This window comes from Astyanax mexicanus, chromosome 3 (genome assembly GCF_023375975.1).
Source record: "Astyanax mexicanus isolate ESR-SI-001 chromosome 3, AstMex3_surface, whole genome shotgun sequence".
NCBI classification, from domain to species: Eukaryota; Metazoa; Chordata; class Actinopteri; order Characiformes; family Acestrorhamphidae; genus Astyanax; species Astyanax mexicanus.
The window spans coordinates 34,168,919-34,193,829 of record NC_064410.1 but is presented as its reverse complement, the minus strand read 5'-3'; the positions used below and the strand labels follow the sequence as shown (position 1 = coordinate 34,193,829).

The 24,911-nt window shown below is 35.8% G+C and overlaps 1 protein-coding gene across 3 annotated transcripts; it reads left to right on the top strand.

Moving 5' to 3' along the window:
• The first annotated feature begins 229 nt into the window (after positions 1–229).
• On the top strand, positions 230–12,864 carry si:dkey-81h8.1 (uncharacterized protein LOC100034657 homolog). Of its 3 annotated transcripts, none has more exons than XM_007254705.4 (9): positions 230–742; positions 3,070–3,209; positions 3,409–3,525; positions 3,664–3,720; positions 4,259–4,396; positions 7,603–7,653; positions 8,974–9,087; positions 9,864–9,932; positions 11,474–12,864. In XM_007254705.4, exons 2-9 carry the CDS (start codon positions 3,114–3,116, stop codon positions 11,603–11,605), a joined length of 774 nt encoding a protein of 257 aa, XP_007254767.1. In that variant the 5' UTR covers positions 230–742; positions 3,070–3,113; the 3' UTR covers positions 11,606–12,864. The 3 variants fall into 3 exon arrangements, with proteins under 3 accessions (XP_007254767.1, XP_007254766.1, XP_007254768.1); XM_007254704.4 differs by having other exon boundaries at positions 233–742; positions 11,471–12,864; XM_007254706.4 differs by lacking the exon at positions 7,603–7,653 and having other exon boundaries at positions 233–742; positions 11,471–12,864.
• The last annotated feature ends 12,047 nt before the right edge of the window (positions 12,865–24,911 follow it).

The window sequence follows — 24,911 nt, the reverse complement described above, 5'->3', positions numbered from 1 at the left end:
TTAATCGCAGTGTTCGTGCATCTTGGCACGTTCTCCTCCACCAGTCTTGCACACTGCTTTTGGGTAACTTAATGCCACTCCTGGTGCACAAAAATGCAAGCAGTTCAGCTTGATTTGATGGCTTGTGATCATCCATGTTCCTCGATTAAATTCCAGAGGTTTTCAATTTGATAAATCAAAGAAACTAAATTTGTAAGTGCTCTCTTCTTTTTTTCCCAGAGCTGTATCTGTACAGGGTTAACATGGGCGTGCTCCATCAAAACAATCCAAACAGCCAATACTGTCTGTCTGTGGGAACACTGCACTACTTTTAAGCTGCATTTTTATTTATTTAATTTTTATGGGATGCTTATAGTTTTGTAGACTCGTTTCCCAGCCAATCATGTGCTTAATCACTGTCCCGACTGTTTAAATCTCGTGTTTAATACCCACACACACTGTATTATGTATATGCCCAGCTGCATCATTGCTCAGCAGTGGTAGAAAAGGGCTGAGTCATGGAATTTACCAGAGCACCGCAGTGTCTCCTCTCCTCTCACACATCCGGGCACCTGCCATCTCCTCAATGCGGTATAGCCCCCCCACCCCAGCCAGCGCCTTTAACCACTTCTGTGCCTCGTGCTCGGGCGGCGCTGGAGGATCCAGGAGCAGCGCAGACCTTTTATTATTCAGATCCTCAACACTTACTTTTACCTACATCTCCACTTTTATTCATCCCTCAGAGCTGCAGGGAGGCTGAGAGGTAAGCGCGGGTGCGTGTCTGTCTGTGCAGAGCCTGCAGAACAGTAGACACTGGGGGCAGAAGTTAGCTAGACTTATTTAAGGTCAGTTGTTGGGTTATATGACCAGTGTCACAGTGTTTGTGTGTGTGTGTGTGGATTGTCATTGTGGATGGTGAGGGTGATGCAGATCTTTTGGTTTGGATGCTATCCTCATTTTACAGCATGCTAGCTAGCTAACTAAATGACCTCATGAGTGAATCTGCTGGTTTACCTGGAGGACAGTGGTGCACTGTTACCAACTTACCAATTTAACTCTTTAACTTTTTTTTTTGTTACCTTGAAAGGTTTCATCCTTAACTTAAATAATTAATGTGCTTGTTAATGTGCTGTCAGATCTTCATGTGGCATATGGGCCATTCCACAGAATGGGTGCTATTTATTTGTTGTAACTCTTCCAATTTAACTTTTTTTTTTCATCTCTGAATCTAAAAAAAAACACATATTTAACTATTTAAAATTTGTACTAGTCAATCTCTAAATTTGTACAAGGTTTCTAAGCCGAGATGGTTACATTTTTCTTATGTGACATTTAAAAAGCATGTTTAAAAGCCACTAATTCCACTAATTCCTTCAATTTTCTCTAAATAAGGTCTTTATTTTAAGAAATGGTTGACTGCTTTCTCAGGTTTTTAGCATAGAATTAGCAAAAACATGAAAAAATATTTTTGCAGTTAGGTTCAAGACACTATGCTTAGTAATAAAATGTATTTTAAAGTTATTTTGTGTGCACATTTATACATGTAATTTCCTGGGGACAGAAATGGCACCCATATGGTGGAATGGTCCATATGCATATGATCCTCACTCCTGGTCTTGGGCATCTACCATCCTGCAGAGATTAAATCCAGCACACTAGCTCTGGCTGTGATATTCAGATACCCCTGATGTTCTTCATCACCTGGTTCAGCTGTGTCAGGGTGATCAGGGTGGTTGATCTGCTGAAGCAGGACTGATTGGTTTCTGTATCTACCAAAAACAGTTCATTTTACATGGCATTCTAATCTCTATTCCTTTATTCGTTAGAATTAACCCAAAAGAGCCCATGGTGACGTGTGTCCCAGGCCCTTTAAAAATGTGTACTATACATCACTTTGTCTCTAACTGACATATATTGAACATCCTGAGTACTACACTACAGGACAGTGTGTAAATGTGGTTGTTCATAAGACCTTATTTTTGGAATGTGTAACAGCAGTATTTTTTACTGTATTTAAAAACTGTAGATTTAGCTTTTACTGATCTATTCCAAACTTTTGAACGATTTAATGCTTTAATGAAATGTTTTGCATTCTACAAAACTGGTTCTGACATGATATAGAGGACAAATTCTTAAAAATGTATGTTAAATCAGGATTTTACCTTAACATGTGTACAATCATGTGCCCACAATTAAGAACAAAAAAACCCGAATGAGCTGCTCACTGAACTTATTTGGTTAAATTTAGAATTTGGTATCTATATTCAGAAATGTGTCTGAGCTCTTACGGGGTAAACAGTCTGTTATGACAGCCATGTGCAGTATCTGGTGGTGTCAGTGTCAATGATGCCAATGTCAAGTTCAGGATTTCATACAGTCATTTCCTGCAAACATCCTGAAACTAAACTTTAATGTACAGATGTTTTGGCAGCCATCAACAAATGACTACCACAATTCAGGTTGTATATGTGTTTGTATATTTAAGAACTGTCCATATATTTTCCCCAGGGTTGAGTTTAGGACTTTGGGAAAGCCATTCCAACATCTTAAAGTTCGCCTGCTAGAGCAGGATGCTACCACCACCATGCTTAACAGTTGGTAGTGTGTTCTTGAGTTTGAATGTCTCACAGCCAGACATGCTTCTGGTAAAAAAAAATATTTGTATCGTTTGATCATGTAACTTTTCTGCTTTTTCCCCACCCAGCTAGATGCAAACTTTAATTGTTTGAATGTCAATTTTGGAGCAGTGGCTTCTGTCTTGAACAACAGTCTCTCAGTCCGAACTTGTTTGACTGTATATAGTGACAGCTTATAGCTTGTAGTTAATGGCAGGCTGGTGTTTTGAAAGTTCTTGTAAACATCATGCAAAAATCGCTTTTCGGATCTGCACTGAGCTCCTTGGACTTTTCTATTATACTGTCTGTAGGTCAATGCGATAAATGCTCTTTTACTTTGGGCACAGAGATTCAACCATATGTAATCATGATTATCAGCAGGTAATGTTGAGGCCTTGACAAGTTTTTTTAATCTTTTTTTTTCTCTACAAACCCTATACATCACATCTCTGTCCCATATCACCACCTTTTACAGGTTTCCAGTTTGCATAGTCTTGTTTTTTAATAATTGTCATCAGAATGGGGATTGAGAGTCAGGGTCCGACACGCCCTGCAGGACAACTCACGCCCCAGCAGGTGAAAACATTCCAGAGCGTGGAGCCCAAAGCCCTGGGGGTGAGTTACAGTTCAAAACAATAAAATAATAGTAAACCATTTTATTGTTTTTTATTTAAAGCTTGATGTGTTAGTTAAAATGTGAATAGTCTAAATTGCACTGTCATGTAAATAAATCTTTAGTCATTTTTGTATTTGTATTAAAAATGTGTACTATTACTAAGTGCCAATAAAGTTTCCCCTTTGTTTTCTCTTTTAGTCAATCCAGATAATCATCGCTGTTCTGTGTCTGTGTCTGAGTATCTCCATCCTCCAGATCTACTACGAGGTCCACTTCACTCCTGACCTCATTGTAGTGGTGGTGATCGTAGTGCAGGTAAGCTCAACAACATTTCAGTAGTTTAACACTCTCTATTAGACTTTAACTGTAATGCATGTGGATTTAGTTTAGGATAGTTTATGTACAGTATGTATGCATTCAGTGCTGAGATTTACTCTGTGGTTTTCTTTATAGCTGCTAGCGTCTGGCTCCATCCTGATCCATGCTGGCAGGTTCCCCACTCTTTTCTGGGTGAGTCACAATAAATGGTGCTAGTTTGCTGTTCTGTGGGCAGCTTGGGCTTGTTTTACAAACTACAGGCCTTAAACCAATTTGTCTTCACTACTGCTGAATTGTGGCTCTTTAAATTAATTCTACACTCTTAAAAATAATAATTTATTTAGGGTTTTGTGAGCAATGCCATACAAGTAACACTTTTTTTTATTTAAGAAGAAGCTTTGAAATAGAAAACAATAGTGGTTCTGTATGGAATTGTCTATATTGAATTGGTACAGTAAACTGCCAGTAATATCATAAGAAAAATGGATACCTATCATTTTTGGTGTGTGTGTATAATTTAACAGTGTGACATCATTGGTTATTGTGTTCAGGCTTGCTGCCATTAATCTGTGTTTGTCATGTTTATGACCCATGCTGCAGCTCATGATATGCTAAAAAATTAACATAATGTCATTTTGTGCAACCTTGTTACTCTACCATAATCAGCCCATGCTTTAGTCCTGACCTTAGAAATGGTACCATCTCTCTGTTTACTTCTGTCTGACTGCAGGTGAAAGCGACGCTGGTGGTCCACCTGGTGAGCGCTGCGTTCAGCACAGCCGTTCTAGGCCTTCTATCCCGACACCTGCCCTACCGACAGGACACCTACCACTGCGAACACTGCCGCAGACTGGAGATATTCACTGTGGTAAAACACACAAATCACACACACACTCCTCACTGTACTGCTGAGTAGATGCATGAAAAGGATAGGAGCATTTCAGTCTGTGTCTGCATGACCAGCTAATAACAACCCTGCATTACTTCAGCTGCAGCTAATCAGCTTTAAGAGAATTAAATGCTGTTAATGATCACTTTGTGTGATGCCTAGTGTTAGACTACAAATTAGTTAATCACAGCTCAAGTGATCCCATTTCTGCTTTCCAGTAACACAAGCGTAATGACTTTCTTATGAGCATCTGCATGTTTCGATATGTCATTAATGACATATGACTATATGGCTTCTTACAGTACCTGAATGCTGTATGGTCTGTATTTGTCTTGATTTCCTCATGAAAGCAAACCACAATAATATATGGTTAAATTAAATGTATATAATGTATAATGTATAACTGCATAAGCAGTTCATGACAACTGGCCTAACATTTATAAATGCCTATTTATATCACATAGCATAGTTTTTATGTCAACTTGACATCAAAGGTGACATAACCAGCCTCTATGATAATTGACACTGTTATCCATATTAATAGTGTACTACAGTAAAGTGTTACTGAATATTGTAATGTTTTTCATCCTGATCCCTGAACAATAGTTGGAACAAAAACTTGTATCTCCCAAATGGTAACTTTACAGAAGAAAGAAAAAAATACTTTTATTCTAATCTCAGTAGCAGATTAATGGCAGCTGGCATTTTCACATTATAGCAAAATGTTTTGCTTCAGCAGTGATTAGTTTTCCAGGCAGAGGGAAACAGTGTACTGTCTATACCATAACAGTGTCTATACTATACCAGTGATCAACAAATGCAGATTTATCAGAAAATGTACTCTTATGAACTCTTTCAGTACTGTTTTTTAACATACCCTCACCAACTTTGACCAATTATTTACAAGTGTAACTTATTACATGAGAGGAGATTTGTAGCAAAATGGCAGAACATTATTTTCAGATTTTTAGAAATCTGAAAATAACTTAACATTTTTTTTATAATTGCTTAGTGTGTGTGTAAACTTTGTTGTTAGCTTTTTAGCCTTTAGCTCACTAATTAGCAATCTAGTTTAAGCATTCACATTACAGATAAAGTATGAAATGAATTGTTTAGCAATAAATGGTACTATTCCCATTTGTCAATAAAATACATACACAATAAAAATACACAATATTGTTGAATTTGCAACCAAAGGTTGCGCAGTAGAGACCAGAAGCAGAACCAGACTCACCTATTCATTTAGTAGAGTTCAGATTGTGGCCAAAAGCAGGAGAAGCAGTGTAATATACAGTAATAGTGCAGTTAATATGTTTTATCATTAAGCTTCTGCAAGAGAGTCAGCATGCATCAGTGACGACTGAAGTGAGACAAAAGTTTTAATATTCTACAAGTAAGCTATTTTATAAAATGAAGAAGTCCAAAGAGGCTTTTAAAAGACTGTTTATCGTCATATACATTCATTCATTTTTGTCCACAATGTGTTTTAGATTAACCTCCTTTCCAAAACCATATATCAGTAACTTCATTTGAATCTGTACAGCAATGGAAAGATCTATAACATGGTGTTGATTGCTTCTAAAGGACGAGTAAATGAGGGCCTGTTAAAACCAGTAATGAAATAGGAAGTGAGTCTCTTTGGGCCTTGTGGTCAGATTCTTATACCTTCCATTGAGCTCTGTGGGGAAAACTGTACCAGAGCCAGACACCTTCATGGAAATCAAGCCTGTTGTGCATGCTGTATTCAGTAAGAGTTACAGTATATAGATTAGATAGATTTTAAAAGAGAAGTATAAAGATCTGAATGAAGTGATTTTTTAAATCTGAATTTTATGAAAGTGATCACATGATTGCATCACATGTTCTGTTACAGTTTTTTGATACAATTGCAGCAATGCATTTTCAAAGCACTGTACCGAAGTGCAAAACAATACATTTGCAAAAAACGTGCAGATGAAAAAAAGACACCAAGCTGACACAGGCTGAGCTTATAGTATGTACATTTCTAGGTAGTTTTTTTTTACTTATTGTGAGTTGTTTGCTGTTTGTTTTTCTAAAGGTTTTTAATGAGTTTTAATGAGTTATATTACATGGATCATTTCTATTCACAGTACCAGGGGCAAGAAAAAAGTAGAGTGTGCCAAATTTCTGTCCCTGTGGTGAAAAAGGCTGAACGGACTTAAGAAGTTCTGCTGTAGTTTAAGACGTTAACTAAACTTAAGGATTTCCTGAGCTGCTGCTTTTGTTCTTTTACTTAAGCTATTAAATGCAGGTAGATGCAGATAAATATTTTAGTATTTTACTGTAGGATAAGTTTTAACTCCTCTACACAACAATTAAACTAGCTTAACTCTAATTGTATTCCTTAATATTAGAGATTAGAAAATCTCAGAAAGCTAAACCAGAGAAATCTCAACCAGCATGTTGTAATCTGTATAAATAACTCAACAGTGAGGGTGTGTCTATCTGCTGAACTATTTAAGACAGAAAAACAAAAATATATAAGAATAAAGCCAGTGGTCAGTAGTAGAATTTGCTGGGCACAGTCAGAAGAACACAGGTGAAAGATTGCAGGTTTGATTGCTGATTTATTTTTCAGTTAGACTGTATGAATTTGTTCAGTTACAGCAGCTGCTTACCTTAATAACTTAATAAAGGACGGATTAGACAAGGTAGGTGTTGAATGAACATTAGAAATACTTCCTCTAGGAGAGTGTTGGAAATAGTTAAGCTGTCACACGTTCACATTGTTTTTATATTCTGTTGTTTCTATTTTTGTTGGGTTGTGAATATGCAAGATGTGAAAGTTCTAAGATAAAAAACAATGAAGGGGTTCTATTGTAGCAAGTGAAAAAAGGCAAACTTTGATACTTTTCTGTACAAAAAGTAAGAAAGGCTTTATTCACTACCAAAAATGCTTAAAACAGGGGCAACTGTCTCTCATGCTTCTTTTTCTCTATCCCGCTGTAAACTCTTTGTTTAGCGTTTATAGTATAATAATAATAATTTGCACTTGGTACAGGTTTTTGATGCTGGAGAAATTATAACTCTAATCAGCAATTCTAAAAAACTGTAACAGTTTCTAATGAAGGGTTTCAGACAGGGCTTTAGTTCAGAGTTAAATTTTGCAAAGGTCTTTTGCAAAATTTAACTCGGCTTTGTCTCTTGTGTCTGCTCTCCCAAAGGAACAGAATTGTTACAAGAAATGCACTTATACGGTCGAAGGAAAGTGTAAAGTAAGTAAAACCCACTTGTGTTTTAGGCTTTGTGATGTAGCTGCTTAACAGCCTAAATTTGGAAAATAAGTAATTCAGTGAATGTGGATTTGTGTAGTGTTTCACAATTTCACAGGTTTAGACATTTCTTTTCATATTCAGGAAATTAATTTTGTTATAGCAAAAGGAAACAGTTCAATTTAATAGTTCAATTGTTCCAGTTATTTAAGACATGTTAAATGTCTGGAATCTGCTTCCTTAATTTAGCATTGGAGATAAAAGACGAATGCAGCTAACAAACACAAGAAGTCTAGAATCACCCAAACCTTAAACCTCAAACGTGACAAAATATAACCGTTGAAACTGTTGGGAGCTGTCTGTTTTGAGATAAACTGATATTGTGTTCCTGGTTTTGCACTTTGGGTCAGTGTTTTAAAAACTGCACTGTAATTTAAAAATCAACAAGCCTCAGTTAATCAGGCGTGTAATTATTCATGAACATGATGAATGTTACTAATGAATGAGGTTTATATTATGGTATTTAAAGTCAACACGAATCAATGCATTTTCCTTCAGTACCAAGACATATCAGAGTAACAGTCAGATCAGCAGTAGTTAAAATTCAGGTTTGATAGAAATACACAGTATTTATTGTATTGTTAGGTCTAGGTTGGAAACAAAGTAGTTGTATAGTTATATAGTTATCAGCCAATCCGCATTAGTTTTCTGTAGTTTCTGCAACACCACGATGCAACATGGAACAAACAGTACAATATAGACAACATAAAGTGAAAACATGCAAACATAAATTAATAAATTGTAAACTGTGCAAATAGGAAATGTAAAAAAAAATAATAATTTATGTAAAAAAAATATTTTTAATAATTTTTCAATTGTTCCTTTTTAGATAAAAAAAAATAAATATATAACGAGCCACTTGAAAAATAATGTCGTTTTTTTTTGGACAGCATTTGTAAAGGCACTTGAAATAAAATCCTACACTAGTAAAGTCTAGTAAAGAAAATAACTGAGTTAAATAGTTGTTCACTGTAAAGGCTGAATTGTTTAAATACTTTGTGACAATAGTCTAGCACTAGCATATTACTAGAATCTTAAAGGGATCAGAAGAAATCCGCTTTTTCATATGTTTTCAGAAAGAACTGAATAACTTTGTGCTTAATTTGACCATGAATTAACAAGATTAAAAATATTCAAGTTGACTTTAAATCAGATGTTTGTGTAGTTATTAAGGAGCTGTGACTGAGGAGTAATTGTGTTTTTTGTGTCCGCAGATTTTTTACTAATCATGTCTGTGTTGATTCTGGGTGTGGGTGGGTTTAGCTTGTGATTGACGGCATACTGGTGACTCTGGTGCTGTTCCTGGTGGTGGAGCTGGTGATCTGCATTGTGACGATACTGTTTGGACTGAATGTTCTGGCTAAAGGAGGCCTGCAGGTCAGCAATGCTTAAAACTGTGTTCTATAAATAACTTCTCATATATTGTTAAATTATATTCACTTGCTTTCTTTTCTGTGTAAAAGTAGAGTAGTAATTAATTATCATTTGAACTATTTGTGAAACTGAAATTTTATGTGTAAAGATTTAAAAACCTTAATATCTAGAATAAAGTTGTAATAACATCAATATTGAAAATTAAATTCTGAAACCTTATTATGTGAAGGAGAATTCAACAGTTTTTATAAAATACTGATAAATTCTTCAGCAATTTGAAAATGACTCATGACAACTTCATAATATTTGAAGATTTTATAACTCCTTGACATTCAAGATCTTGAAGGTATCAAATTGCTGAAGAATATAACAGTATTGTATAAAAGCATCCTGTTGCAGAAACAACACGTTTACGGTATACATAATGTGAAGATAAAATGGTCAGAAGCTATCTCTTTTTATTACAGAAAACAGTGTTTTCTATTAGCATTATTATTTAGAACTAAACTCTTAATTAAATTTTCAGAATAAAGTTCTAATAGCAACCAATACAGACATTCTGATAACATTATTATATATAATGAATCTTTAATCATCAGTTATGACATTATGTCAGCTGATAGCATTATAAGCAGAATAAAGTTATTATAAGCTTAATATCAGTGATGACAGTCTAATAGCAGTAATACATTAATAATAATATCCATAAAGACCAACAGTAATATACAGAATGAAGTTCTAATAATATTAATAAATATTGATGTTTTGTCCTTTCTCAGCTGCCTGGTGTGGGTCAGCAAGCGGAACGTCCCGCAGCTCAGCCCGAGCCTGAAATTGTGCCGACTCAGGTATGCAAACACATCTCACACAACTCACTTACATCCATGTTTTCTGCACAGAAATGAGAGAATAATAATAAGTGAGGACCAGAATTAGCTTTCTGTATTTATTCCAACACATCAAACTTATTATCTGTACAGATTTTTAAGGGTTTACAATTTAGTTTATCACTATGTTTTGATACTGTAAGCAACGAGTTTTAGTTTTTTTTAATAAAGAATAATACATTTTGTGTTTCCTTCAGCTAAAATCTATTTTTTTTGTTCTTTGTGAAATACTATAGGTCTCTCTGAGTTGTATATGCATACTGCACATGAAACTCTTTCTCATCTTTATGTCTGCAGTAACTAGTAAAAGAAAATGTTCACAAAAACAAGCACCCGTGTCTAAGTCAACCCGTGAGTTCATGGCCTCGCCAAACTTGGCTCGGGCCGCCCATAGGCAGAGCCAATACCAGGCTGCAGCAGACACTGTTAGCTAACTAAAGAGCACACAGCTACTGTTTAGACCAGCTAGTTAGCGTTAGCTATCTTCTGTAAGTAATTATAGGTTTAAACTCGACAGAACACGCTCGGTCGGGGGACTCTCGGCTGAGCGATGCTAAGAGTCTGATATTAAGCAAAGTTTAAGGGTTAACTTTACCTAGCCCTCAGTGCTATATCTTTACATAACTAAGGCTGTATCTCTGAAAAATGTTGTCCTTTTGAGTTGTAGAGCTGTAAAATTGACTGTGGGGGAAGGCAGGTAGGCGTTTTTTGCTGCAGTGCTGAGCAACAGCAGGAATTCTGTGTTTCTCCAGAGACCACTTATTCAGTGAATTAAAGCAGGGTTATACAGAAACACCAGAGCACATGGCATTAATTCATACTATAGACCAGCGTTTCTCAACCTTTTTTCTATCACGGCACCCTTTAAATATAAGCGAGATGTCAAGGCACCCCAGTTTCCGGGGGGGGGGGGGGGGGGGGTGATGTGTTGCTGGTGCAGTACTTCAGGTGAGAACGGGGGGGGACCCGGCGCAGTACTTCAGGTGAGAAGGGGGGGGGGGGGGTTTGGTGGTTGTGCTGGCGCAGTACTTCAGGTGAGACCCGGGGGGGGGGGGGGGGGGGGGGGGTTTAGTGGTGTTGCTGGCGGAATATGAAATAAAATAGCGCGTGCATCGCGGGGACAAAAACTTTACAGTGTGTCCCAATTTAGGGGCTGCATCCTTCAGAGGTTGTATTCGAAGACAGATTGCGTCACAGCTGCGCAGTAATACACCGCCTCTGTGGGTCGCATCCTGCAGAGTATGCTGCCTGTGAATTGGGACACACCCCGACACGAGCTGACTCTGGAAAGGAAATATGCACGTGAGGCGCAATATTTTGACGGCACCCCCGATGAAGCCAGATGGCACCCCAGGGTGCCGCGGCACCCTGGTTGAGAAACACTGCTATAGACCACAACTAGACATTTTAAAATGAATAAAGAAAACGATGGAATAAGACCTTTAATATTTATTGGCTTTAGTACTTACATAGATTTTTATAATGTTTCCGTTTTTTAGCAGGTGGAGGTGGTGGTAACAGCGCCGGAGCCTGAACCAGTTCCAGAAGTAGTGGAAGAATCAATAGTAGAAGAAGTGCCCACCCCTCCAACCGAGCCTCAAGTGGCGCCCATAGACTCTATAGCAGAGGTCTGACCCAGGGTCATGTGATCCCTTTCCTGCTGTCAGAGGGGAGGGTCTGTTTTACTGGGATCAGTAAGGATCACTGTTGGGAGTTTGTAATTCAGGACATTTGGAGGTTTTCGACAGAGAGCTGAATCAGGCTGTATAACGGAGCATTATCTGCTGCTGTAACTACAACAGTGATATGGACTTGAGTGGTTCATAAGCATCTCCCAGACGATGGAGGTACACTTCCACTCCTGACTAAAAACTTCAGTCAGTAACACTTAGTGTCATTCATTACCAATGTTTTTTTATGTTTGAGCAACAGGTAATGTCCTGTTAAGAGGGAAGTGGCTTTGGCCGAAGCATAGTGTCCCTAATACTGCATTAAAAGGGACTTTATTATAAAAAAAAATATTTTTAAGTAAAGTTGTTTGATAGAGTACATTAACATTGTTATACTTTCAGAATGTAAGTATGTAATGTAATGTCATTCACTCCCCAGGCCATTTTCAAAAATGGCATTTTAGGAATTCTTAATTTTTGTGATGTCACAACCGTGAGAGCTTTTGTATGATTCTGCTTACAGCTGTTTTGCCATGCCCATTCACGCTTACAAAATGTTACTGCAGACTGTGGCAGAGAAAAATAAACTTAAATGTACGTTCCTGTTAGATGGGACGTAAAAGTATCTCACCAGCTTCCAAAGGTTCCAGAGCCCTGAGGATTTCAGTCTAAACTTAATAGATTGATCTATGTTTTAGCTCAGACTGCTGATTGAATGTGGCACTGAATAGAGCATATCAGAACCATGCTCAATTACATAATGCGTTTTAATGGCACAGTTATAAAAGGGGAAAATTAAGTATTTTTAAAAGTATGGGCGATTGCCCTTCAACTGCTGGAGGACACCTCAGGGTGGACTTCATGGTCAGTGCTTTGGAGAAGTCCTGAACTACAACGCCAAACAGTGATTCCTTAACATAAAGAAGTACTGTACAGAAATGTCCAATCAGTCAGTATATATTGGTACATATTGTAATATACAAACTTGTAAAGAGTTTTTTTTTTGCTTAAAATTAAATCTGAATCAAACACTATTACAAGTGTATAACAAACATTTTTGTTAAATAACCTTTAGACATCTAACTAGAATCTCTTAACTATGTGAATCTCCACAATTAATCAGACACTTGCACTATAGTGTGAAAGAACATAAGTGGTTGTTGTAAATTTATGTTTTTGGGTCTTGTATTCTCCACAATAAATCCTGTAGAGGATTTAATGCATCATATGGTGGCAAATCATTTCCTAATTATTCTAATGTCGTAATTCAAGTACAAAACAAACAGTGAAAATAGAGGGAAATACATCACAACCTATATACAGTCATATGAAAAACTTTGGGCACCCCTATTAATCTTAATCATTTTTAGATCTAAATATTTTGGTGTTTGCAACAGCCATTTCAGTTTAATATATCTAATAACTGATGGACACAGTAATATTTCAGAATTGAAATGAGGTTTATTGTACTAACAGAAAATGTGCTATATGCATTAAACCAAAATTTGACCGGTGCAAAAGAATGGGCACCCTTATCATTTTATTGATTTGAATACTCCTAACTACTTTTTACTGACTTACTGAAGCACAAAATTGGTTTGGTAACCTCATTGAGCTTTGAACTTCATAGCCAAGTGTATCCAATCATGAGAAAAGGTATTTAAGGTGGCCAATTGCAAGTTGTTCTCCTATTTGAATCTCCTCTTAAGAGTGGCATCATGGGCTCATCAAAACAACTCTCAAATGATCTAAAAACAAAGATTGTTCAACATAGTTGTTCAGGGGAAGGATACAAAAAGTTGTCTCAGAGATTTTACCTGTCAGTTTTGCAAAAGCACACCTCAGGCGACTCTGTTTGTGGTGTGCGTTCGCATCACTCTCCCATACAGCTTCTCCTTGTGCAAAGTGCGCTGTATTGTTGACCGATGCACAGTGACACCATCTGCAGCAAGATGATGCTGCAGCTCTTTGAAGGTGGTCTGTGGATTGTCCTTGACTGTTCTCACCATCCTTCTTCTCTGCCTTTCTGATATTTTTCTTGGCCTGCCACTTCTGGGCTTAACAAGAACTGTCCCTGTGGTCTTCCATTTCCTTACTATGTTCCTCACAGTGGAAAGTTAAAGGTTAAATCTCTGAGACAACTTTTTGTATCCTTCCCCTGAACAACTATTTTGAACAATCTTTGTTTTTAGATCATTTGAGAGTTGTTTTGATGAGCCCATGATGCCACTCTTCAGAGGAGATTCAAATAGGAGAACAACTTGCAATTGGCCACCTTAAATACATTTTCTCACGATTGGATACACCTGGCTATGAAGTTCAAAGCTCAATAAGGTTATCAAACCAATTCTGTGCTTCAGTAAGTCAGTAAAAAGTAGTTAGGAGTATTCAAATCAATAAAATGATAAGGGTGCCCATACTTTTGCACCGGTCAAATTTTGGTTTAATGCATATTGCACTTTTCTGTAAAAGTGCAAACCTCATTTCAATCCTGAAATATTACTGTGTCCATCAGTTATTAGATATATCAAACTGAAATGGCTGTTGCAAACACCCAAATATTTAGAACTAAAAATTATTAAGATTAATAGGGGTGCCCAAACCTTTTCATATGACTGTAATGTTCTAGAGCATGTAAATAAATTGAACTGTGGAATTGTGAACGAACTACAGTGAGGAAAAGCTAAAGCCATGTGGCACTAACATTTTCATATTTGAATTAGTTTATGGCACTTTATTTTTATGCACTTACAATTTCTGCACTAATACATTCTGCACTTATAATTTTGGAATACAATGTGATACAATGTGAACTGTTGGCAAGCTGTAAATAAAAATAATGCCATGTTAGATGAGTACTGAATGAGGAACAGAGCTGTATGCTGATTGTAAAATGAGTTAAATTGCATAGCACTGGAAAATTAAGTTACAATAAAATGAATATCCAGATTTAATCATATTTCAAAAAAAAAAAATTAATAATGTAAATAGAGTATTACACTGTATTGTTTATCATTTTAACCTTTTGCTCACAGAACTCCTGAAATACGATGTTTAAAAGGTCTTTTTGAATTTACTCATATTCAATTGGTGCACATTTAGCAAAAAGGGTTATAAAATGAACAATTGTATAGTAATACAATATAAACCATTTTTTTTTTATTATTTAGAATGACCATATACAGGTTCTTCATTATGGATAATGGACATAATGAGCATTTAACCCTTCCCAGAAACATGAAACTAACATTGAAACAGTTCTTATCACTGTCACAGTTCTAAATATTGCCTTTCCTAAAGACACTTTGGAGAACCATTTTTAGGGTGCTAATGTATGAGAAATAGCAAAAAAAGCGCTAGTAAGATTGTAACTGAAAAAAACGTGTTACAGTGGTGTATGTTTTATTTGATGTGTTTGTTGACTGTTTTAAAAAAAGTGCACTTTTAAAATATGTAAATAAAACAAAAACAACACTGTATGTCCCAGCACCCATTTATACTACAGCACACTATACTATACACATTTATACTATAGCACACACACAATATATATATATATATATGTATAAAACCAGTTTATTAATTAAAATTTATATATATATATATATATATGTATATATATATATATATATATATATATATATATATATATATATATATATATATATATATATATAAATTTTAATTAATAAACTGGTTTTATACATAGCTATAAAACCACTAGAATGTTCTATTGGGTTTTAAGGCCCCAAACTAATTCATATTAAAATTCTCATTATAAGGACATGCTTCTACAGTAATTTTTACTATGAGGGCTGATGTAATGACATGCTTGTTAAAATGAACAGAAATAGGTTAATGTTCTGATAACAACATTAACATTAGTGAGATAACAGCTAACAAGTGCCACATATTAAATTCATAATTTTCCTTTAGTGCAAAATTCCTAGCACTATATACTAAGATAAATAGTTTATTGTTTAGGAATCTGGTGTACAGCCGGCACTGAGACGCAGGGGTAGTTTTTTCAATGTAAAGTTTAATCCAGTGTCTGTGGAACTGTAACAGCATCATCATCATCATATCCTGTTTGTTTGCTACACATACAGCTGGGTTTTTTATTACAGAAAATAAATACTTAAGTGTATTATCTTGACATTTTTGTGGACACTCAAAGCATGTTTTAATTTTTAACCAGTTCAATATGTCAGAACCAGAGCCACCACAGTCCCTATATAGACCACAGAACTACAGACTACAGTGTTTTAGATCAGAGGAGGGTGCAGTGTGACACTCCTTCACTTTGTCTTGTAGTTTTTTACACTCCTGTCACTGTCTCAGTTTTTAAATTTCATTTTATTCTTTCAATTTCACATTCTGTATTGTGCCATTAATGTCATTTGAGAATTGTTGCACTGTATTTTTTTTTTGCACTAGATGGCAGCAGATGTAACTGGAGTAACAGTGTGAATGTGAAGAAACATTGTGTATCTCGTCAATTATAATAAGTGTTGACCCATAAAACAACATTCTAATGTAAAAACACAGTATTCTGAGCTATGTGTATACGAATCTCCAGGATAGCAACTTTGCAGGAGAAGGAAGAGTGAAAAGCTTTAATTCACATACATTTGGGGCATTTTTTCTTGTCTGTTAATCAAAGTATAGAAAAACTGACATATTAAAATTATATAAAAAAGTAAAAATGGCAAAAATTGTCAAAGAATTTAGGTTTTTGAGCATCCATGTTCAAATAATTGAAAAAAAAAGCAATCAACAGGGGAAAAAAAACAATGGCATTTTGTACATTTTAGACAAAATTCTGCTGAAATTTTAAATATTGAAAAATAATACGTTTTTGCAATATGTTAAATTCAGTAAATAAGGGGTAAGTATGCTTTAGTTTCTTGTCAGTAGAGAATGTGAACATATTATGACTACATATTTTACCATATATACCATTTCTTTCAGAAAATGAGTTTTATGAAGACATTTCTAAAGGATGAAAATAGTGAGCACTCTTCAGAACTATAACCAATAGTGAAAATATTCAAACCAAATACTAGTCATATTATATATCAATAATTATTAATCATCACAATATTGGTTGTAGCACTTTGTAACTTAATGATGAAGTGTTAGTTTAGGAAACAGCTTAAGAGTGCCCACACTTGTATACGTTTTGAGGTGTTATCTTGTGAGTGAGGTTGGACAGTAACCAGCTTGGTATCTGCAAGCTGACATAAATTATTGATCCTTAAGTGAATCCTGATAGAGGGATGGGACATTCCATTTCCAAAGCTGTGGGGACATTTAACATAATAAATATCATAATATCATAAATATCATAAAGCTTAATAAATATCATAAAGCTCTAAATCTGCCCCTTAGCCCAAAACCCTAATTCTGACTGGGCTTTTGCTCCAATAGCCCTATTTTGGTTTGTATGTCTTTTATATAGGCAGGCCATACTGATAAGCAGAGGACTGATAAAACACTGACGCACATGCTCTCTCCAATCACACATCACACACTTATAACATAATCAGACAGAACACTGATTGGCTCATTTCAAAGCTCTTCAGAAAATCTTTGTCTGAATTTCTTGTTCTCTTTCTGAGTCTCTATTTGTGTGGATTATGCTAGAACATTACATACAGTATATGGTTGCCTTGCTCAGAATTTATACACCAAAATGTAACTAAATGACTCAATTACCTAAGCTATATATTACACATTACATTTTACATTAAATAATTTGGTTTTATTTTAATGGTTTTTTTTTTGTTTACTCTATTTACAGTTATTTTTTTATACAGTCACAGTTTGTACATGTTTTTTTTATTATGTATTGTATGTAAAAATGTTTCAGTAATTAAAAAATGTAAAATATATTGAACAGAGTTGACTGATGAGACAAAAAAGCCACACTTTTAGAATGGATACATGGTTTGTTGTCTTAGTAAGGACCAAACATTAGAAGAAGGGCAATTTTAGTTTTTGTGTAAATACATTTCCGTCCCCAAATGATAAACAAATAATTTGTGTTTATTAACTTTTATTTAAAAAAAAAGAAAAAAAAAAAAGAATAATTCATTATTAGGGGGTTTTAGTATTTGTCTCTACTGATGAAGTGAGTATGTGTGTGTGAGAACCCCCCCCCCCCCCCCCCAGCATTCCTTTTTTAGATATGTCCGTTTAAAGCTAAATGTGGATGAATAATTATCCTCAAATAATTATCTTGTGACGCAAAACGTTGCTAAAGATAGAAGCAGGCCCAGCCCCTTTTAGCTTTGCCAGAACATTTATCTCATAATACCATGATTAATGAGTTTGGTTGTTGAGTTTGGAAGCACTTTTGTCAAATGAAATATTTTTTGCTTTATATTTTATTAAAAGTTACATTTGTTCTTTCTTTCTTTCTTTCTTTCTTTCTTTCTTTCTTTTTTAAGCCTCAACTTAAAACTTAAAATCTTATTTTAAACCTAAACTTAACCTACACCTCAACCTTTATCTAAATATAACACTAAGTAACTTAACACCTCAATTTAACCCTAAACTTAACCTACACCTCAAAGTAAAAATCAAATCAAATGTATTTGTATAGCGCTTTTTACAACAGGTGTTGGCACAAAGCAGCTTTACAGAAACATGATTACAGGACAAAGAATCAGGCAAAACATTAAACATAGAAAATACAGAATACAGAACCCCCAGTGAGCGCGGAGGCAAGGAAAAACTCCCTCAGAGCTGCAGGAGGAGGAAGAAACCTTGGGAGGACCAAGACTCACATTTAAGGGGGGACCATCCTACCACTGGTCAAACGGCTTTTAAATTCAAATTTTAAAAAGTCTTTTATACATCCACATAGGTTTTATATATTCAGGACTAGAAACTTAAAACTAAATATCTTGCAAATATTGTGCAAATGTTACAGACTTCATGGGGTACACTTTTATTTCAGTATGTATTTGAATATATACACTTTTAGTTTTTATTTTATTAGATCTTCTTTGAAATCACACTTTACCTGGTGGGTAATATGGCTGTACTCCATCATTATCATACTTTCGATTACATAATCAGTTCATTTTAACTGGGCTTACAGTATTTTGTCATGTACTGAAAAGAGACTGAACAGTTCGGTTAAAATATATCTAACCTTAGAATAAAATTTGAATATAACGGAAATGCTTTTAATTTGTATCGTTCATTTCTTCTACATTCATCCCCTCTTATCTTTGCTACTCTGATTAATCACTAAATTAATCACTCATTTCAGTTTCGTTACATCACCACTCATTAACGTGAACTTGATCTGTTAACTTGTAGGCCGAGAAGTCCAGTCTACGCATGTATTTACGCCATATGCCCATTGAGAAAACTCTGGGACTGACGTATACTAACTTTTAACCGTAATTATAGACCTGCATAATGCTCCTAAGTAGAGCTGATAAAACGGACAAGGAGGTGTGTACTTTATAAAAAGTTTTATTACAAAAATAAGATTAATAACGGTTCTAATTACTTGTTTTTCTTGTATATAATTTGGAGAATTGAAAGCAGAAGTAAAATGAGGAAAGCGCCTCCTGGCGAGCTAAGCAAGATACTTTAGAGTGATTATCATCTGTTAAAAGTAATGATTAATGCGACCTGTCTACAACTAGTTAGCTGGGATACTATTTTAGGGAGATTAAAATTACCTGGATATTACATACTGTATATTGTCTGTAAGCTTTAAAACCCACAGACTTTTTTCATTTCAGCTGACTGACCAAAACACAGGTCAACTGTATTAACAGTAAAGGTAAGCTGCTGTATAAAAGAAACTTGAGCTTAGCACTGTAGACTTTTTTGTTTTTAAAAAACCTCCTTAAATATAATGCACTGTGCTGAATTCTACTGGTCAGGTATTAAGGAGCAGTAAAGCCACTCCGCTGAAGAACTGTGTTTTAAGCATTAGCCACTAACCATGCTAAGTGCTAGCTCGTTCTGTGTTTAGAGATGAGTATATCTGACTGTAGTCTCAGCATTTACAGCAAGACGAACCGTTAGTTGATAGCGCCCTGGATTACGGAACACTCAGGGTTCCTCAGTGTAAATTAGCTCTATCTGGAGCATTTACGTTCACTAGTGCTGCAGTTAGCAGCTAATACTGCTGCACCCAACCTAGAGAAACTTCACTGAAAATCCACCCTTAGACAAAATACTGGAATTCTAAGCTTACAGTAAATAAACAGAAGTGCTTTACTCACAGAAGTGCTTTACTCTCTGTGTAGATTAACATCCAGTGCTCGCTTGAAAATATGGTAGGTCTGGACCATAGACTGTATATAGCTGGACAGAGCATCGTCTTTCAGAAGTGAAGCCACCACAGGTCGGGCGCCCCCTGCTGTTCGGCTGCAGAAAGCTGTGTAACCCCACCATCCCTATATAGGTTTCAATGACAAAACAGACAACTTTCAATCACGTTTTTTCTAATATACTGTAATTCTACTTCCTTTATTTAAATGCAACAGCTAGTGTAACCTCTGCTTATATTGTCAAATTTTTATATCCCCCCAGAATTCGTTTTTTAAAACGTTATTCAGCTCTATTTAAAAAGGTGTGGTCATTGTAAAAGGGCTGGTTATGGGCGAGACCATAGACTGTAAAAAAGATGGACGCCGTGTCGCCGTTCCCATTCATTCAATGAAAATGAAGCCAAAATCTTCCGCCATTTTGGCGATTCAGAGACCAGAGTCTGCGCAGTAGAGACCAGAGTAGGGAGAAAGGCTGTGGAAAGCTCCTACTCATTTAAATAACTCCGCCCCTGAGGGCTGCCTCGCAGTCACAGACTGCAGAGCGGGGCGGAGCGGAGCTGACGGTCTGTTATTGGTCCCGCCCATAACCAGCCCTTTTACCATAACCACACCTTTTTTTAATAGAGCTGAATAACGTTTTAAAAAACGAACTCTGTGAGAATATAAAAATTTGACAATATAAGCAGAGGTTACACTAGCTGCTGCATTTAAATAATGGAGGTAGAATTACAGTATATTAGAAAAAAACGTGATTAAAAGTTGTCTGTTTTGCCATTGAAACCTATGGGGATGGGTGGAGTTACACAGCTTTCTGCAGCCGAACAGCAGGGGGCGCCCGACCTGTGGTGGCTTCACTTTTGAGAGACGATGCTCTGTCCAGCTATATACAGTCTATGGGCGAGACCAATAACAGACCGTCGGCTCAGCTCTGCAGCCTGTGACTGCGAGGCAGCCCTCAGGGGCGAGTTTATTTAAATGAGTAGGCTGTCTCTCCACAGTCTTTCTCCCTCCTCTGGTCTCTACTGTGCAGACTCGGGTTTCAGGATCGCCAACATGGCGGAAGATTTTGGCTTCATTTTCACTGAATGAATGGGAACGGCGACACAGCGTCCATCTTTTTTTACAGTCTCTGGTCTGGACCAATAAAACCACTCCACCTAATTCTAATGGAGTTCAATTGAGCCTGATTACTCCAAGTAGTTCCAGATGTAAGTTACTCAACAAGGCTCCATAACATTAGCAAATATCAAAGGTTAAGTCATTATACTTTATAACCACAGCTAAACGTTGTTTAAAGTGGCTTAAAACTCATTCCTGGTGTTTAGTGGTGTTTTGGCGTTCAATCTCATGCCATAGGTATTAAATAGAGTGTCGTCTGCTAAACCTGCTGAATGAATGAATCCAACTAAACCCAGATACCAATCATTGCATATTCTACCAAAGCAATCTCTTATTTCCTAACAATATTTTAGTTCACCAAATCTACTAGATGTATTTGCTTGTTGGATTATAGGTAATATTACTGTACTTGTATTTCCAATAATATACATATAATTATATTAATAAATTGTTGAACTCCTAGCTATAACTTTTTATTACTAGACCTATGATTCTGTAACTGAAGTTGTGGAAGGTTCTCTGTGAATTGGTCAGCTGTACAGCTGTTATTGAATCCTGCTGATTTGTATTTACGACTTTATAATATCTTCACCACCTGTGGGAGAATTTGTGAGAAACATTTTCCTTGGTAACTGTTGAGGACAGTGTTTGGTTACACCTACTATTGTGTGCTTGACCTTTTAGTCTTCATTGTTATCCGTTCTTCAGTGGAGAGCTTATTAATCACAATGTAAATGATGCTTATCAAGGAATGACCATATGCCTCACTATGGAGAAGTAATTGTTTGTAGTAACTGATAATGCTTGCAGTGGTTGTACATGTGATTCACCATATGGACATAAAAAAAATAGTGCTCTCGTAATTGTGCACATGTTTTAAATGGTTTTATTATGCAATAGTTTCAAAGCAGTGATTTCATTGGTGCAGCCCAAAGACTTTAAGTATTTTACATAATGCATAAAACGTTTTTGGCTGTCAGGTCGCATGCTTTTTGATACACACAATATTTTTCTTTGGTCACAAAGCCAGGAAATAGATTATCCTTCAGATAAGGATAAGATTACAGATTTTTTGATGACTTTTCACATCTGAATTGACTTCAAGCTGAATTCAATTCAAGTTCTTTACCAATATTTCAAGTGGAATTCCATTCGGTTAATTTAATGTCAGACTGGATGTGACAGGCAGGAAGCAAAGATAAGTTGAGGTGCAGGAACATATGAGGGTGTGAACCTAGGTTTTTATTCTATGGTTATTTAAACTGCATTAATCTTGCTACAGCTGATATAATGCATTGTGCAATGTATTTTAAAGAACAAGGGGTTCCACAGTGCCAAAAGTTCAGCACGTGCGAGTGTTTTTGTGCTTATCTGTTAGGTGTTTAGAGGCGCCAAAGGTTTTTACACTGGATTTGTTCAGGTTGACAACCAAGCATACATTTTTTGATCGATGACATTGGATTAGTTTCATAACCTCATATATCTAATTAGAACGTACAACCTAAACAACCAGTTATCATAGTTATTGTTTTTTATTGTCCTGAATGTTTCCTAGAATATGAAAATGTACAGTGGCTCCCAAGTAGCACTTCATGTGACTTGGAGGAAACACGTGCAGCTTTTTAGTCTCCCTTTACCAGTGGAACTGTATGATAAGAAGAGAGCTAGGTCCTGATAATTGGATTAATTGGAGGCAATAGTGGAAGGAAAATAATAATTTTTTTTTTTTTTTATGTCCATTTCTTTCAAAAAGTATATATAAACTTTTAGAAAAGGTAAGGACGCAATATTTTGCTGGGTTCATTCAAGTCATCTGTTTAAATCCTACTATACTGTCAAAAGAATATTCTGGGCTGTCCATTGAGGCCTTAATTGTGGGGGTGTGGCATTTTCTTTCAAAATTGTCAAACATCAAGGCATTCACATTTATAACAAGGAGCAAGTGATCAGTGTTTTGAGATTCTTAACTTCATTTTTGTAAGATCTCAGAAATGTATGGTTATTATAACCCTTTCAAACCACAGATTGTATTCAGTGTTCTCTGTAGTCGACAGCAGGACCAACTACCTCCCATTTACCCAATGTCCACCCCTTGATGCAGTGGTGGCTCAGTGGTTAGAGCACCAGGCCGTCAATAACAGGGTTGTGGGTTCAATATTCCCTTGCTCAAGGGCCCAATAGTGGCAGCTTACATAATAACCTGGTGCTCTAACCACTGAGACACCATTGCCCCATTAATGGAACTGTTGTAATACTTATTAACACCAAAGTTAGTATTTACATACACTGGCTTTAATATATGAATCATCCTAAAGTATACAGATGACTCAAAATACAAGTGTGTGATAGGAGAGTGTGCCACAGCTTTCAACCTTGCCTTAATGCACTAAATGGAGAAAAGTATTAAGACACCTGTTCATTCATTGTTACCTCAAAGTTATTCATCACAAGTGTATCCTGCTTTTGTTGGAGTAACTGTCTCTATTGTATAGGGAAGACTATATACTCTATTTTGGAGCTTTTGCTGTGAGAATTTGAATGCATTAGAAGAGCATTAGTGAGGTCAGTATTTTGGATGATCACCACCCTAACCACCTCACCCCAACTCTCTTTAGCTCATCCCAAAAGTATTGAATTAGGGACCATCATTCCATTGGATGGGGGACCACAGTTTCACAGCTCCACAGATCAGTGCTGGGGGCTTTATACTCACTAGCCAATAAGTTCATTTGTATTATCTCCAAGGATTAGAAAAGCTGTGTGTGTGTTTTGCTGCTGTCCAACAAAGAAACAGATTGGTCCAGTAAAAATCCAAAAAACTAAATTTGCTCATATGTGTCAGCAATGGGTGTAATCTAAACTAGTAGAATGCAACCATTAAAAGGGGTGTCCATACACATTTGCAGTATAACCTGTCACAGTGTAAATCTGTGTACGAAAATTTTACCTTCAAAACCTTTGCATAAAGATCTATACCTAGTAAAGCACAGAGTAAAGCTTTACGTCATTTAACACAAACAGCAATATTATATTTGCAATTGAAAGGACACAGTTTTTTATCCCAAAATATTTTTTATTTCCCCACAGACACTACAAATGCACAGAGTTAACATAAACATGACATATATAAAATAAAATTTTAGTTTACAATTGCAATTAAAAAACACACCATCAGTGTGCATATATATATATATATATATATCGAAAGTATAGTGGAAGAAGTCCCCAAACTAACATTACCACAAATCTCAAAATTAGAATGTACTGACAGTATATAAATAGGGAGCACTTTGTAAAAACATCCTTAAAAAGCTAACATTATTATTATTATTTTTTTTCATATACATAAATGTCAGTGTACCCTGTTTAAAACATGTGGGAAGTTCCTTACAGCACTTTGTCCTTCATGTCCAACACGTTTAATATTAATTTAAATACTTTAATAAAATTTCATACATTAGCAGGTCCAAACAAGTTTTGTCTTTAATTTTAACCTAAACACATTTACAGAAGAAGTCATGTGACTTTAATGGGCTGCTCAATTAATTTACGTGATTTGATTATTTGGAATCAATGTTCACAATTGGGATAAAATGTTTTTGGATGTTTTCACGTATCAAATACTTTAGTAATAAATAGTATAAACCATCTTTTAATAATACAAAACTTACACATCAAACTCAAACCTCTTTCCATTGCTGCATAAATGACTCCTAAAATCTGATCTTCACCAAAAGTAATTGCAGTCGCATTTCACAGATTGAAAATACAAATCAAACTGAGTATCCAGATTAATTCAAGTGTGTTTTAAATGATCTGTCGCATAAATAGACATTTCCAACAGCTAA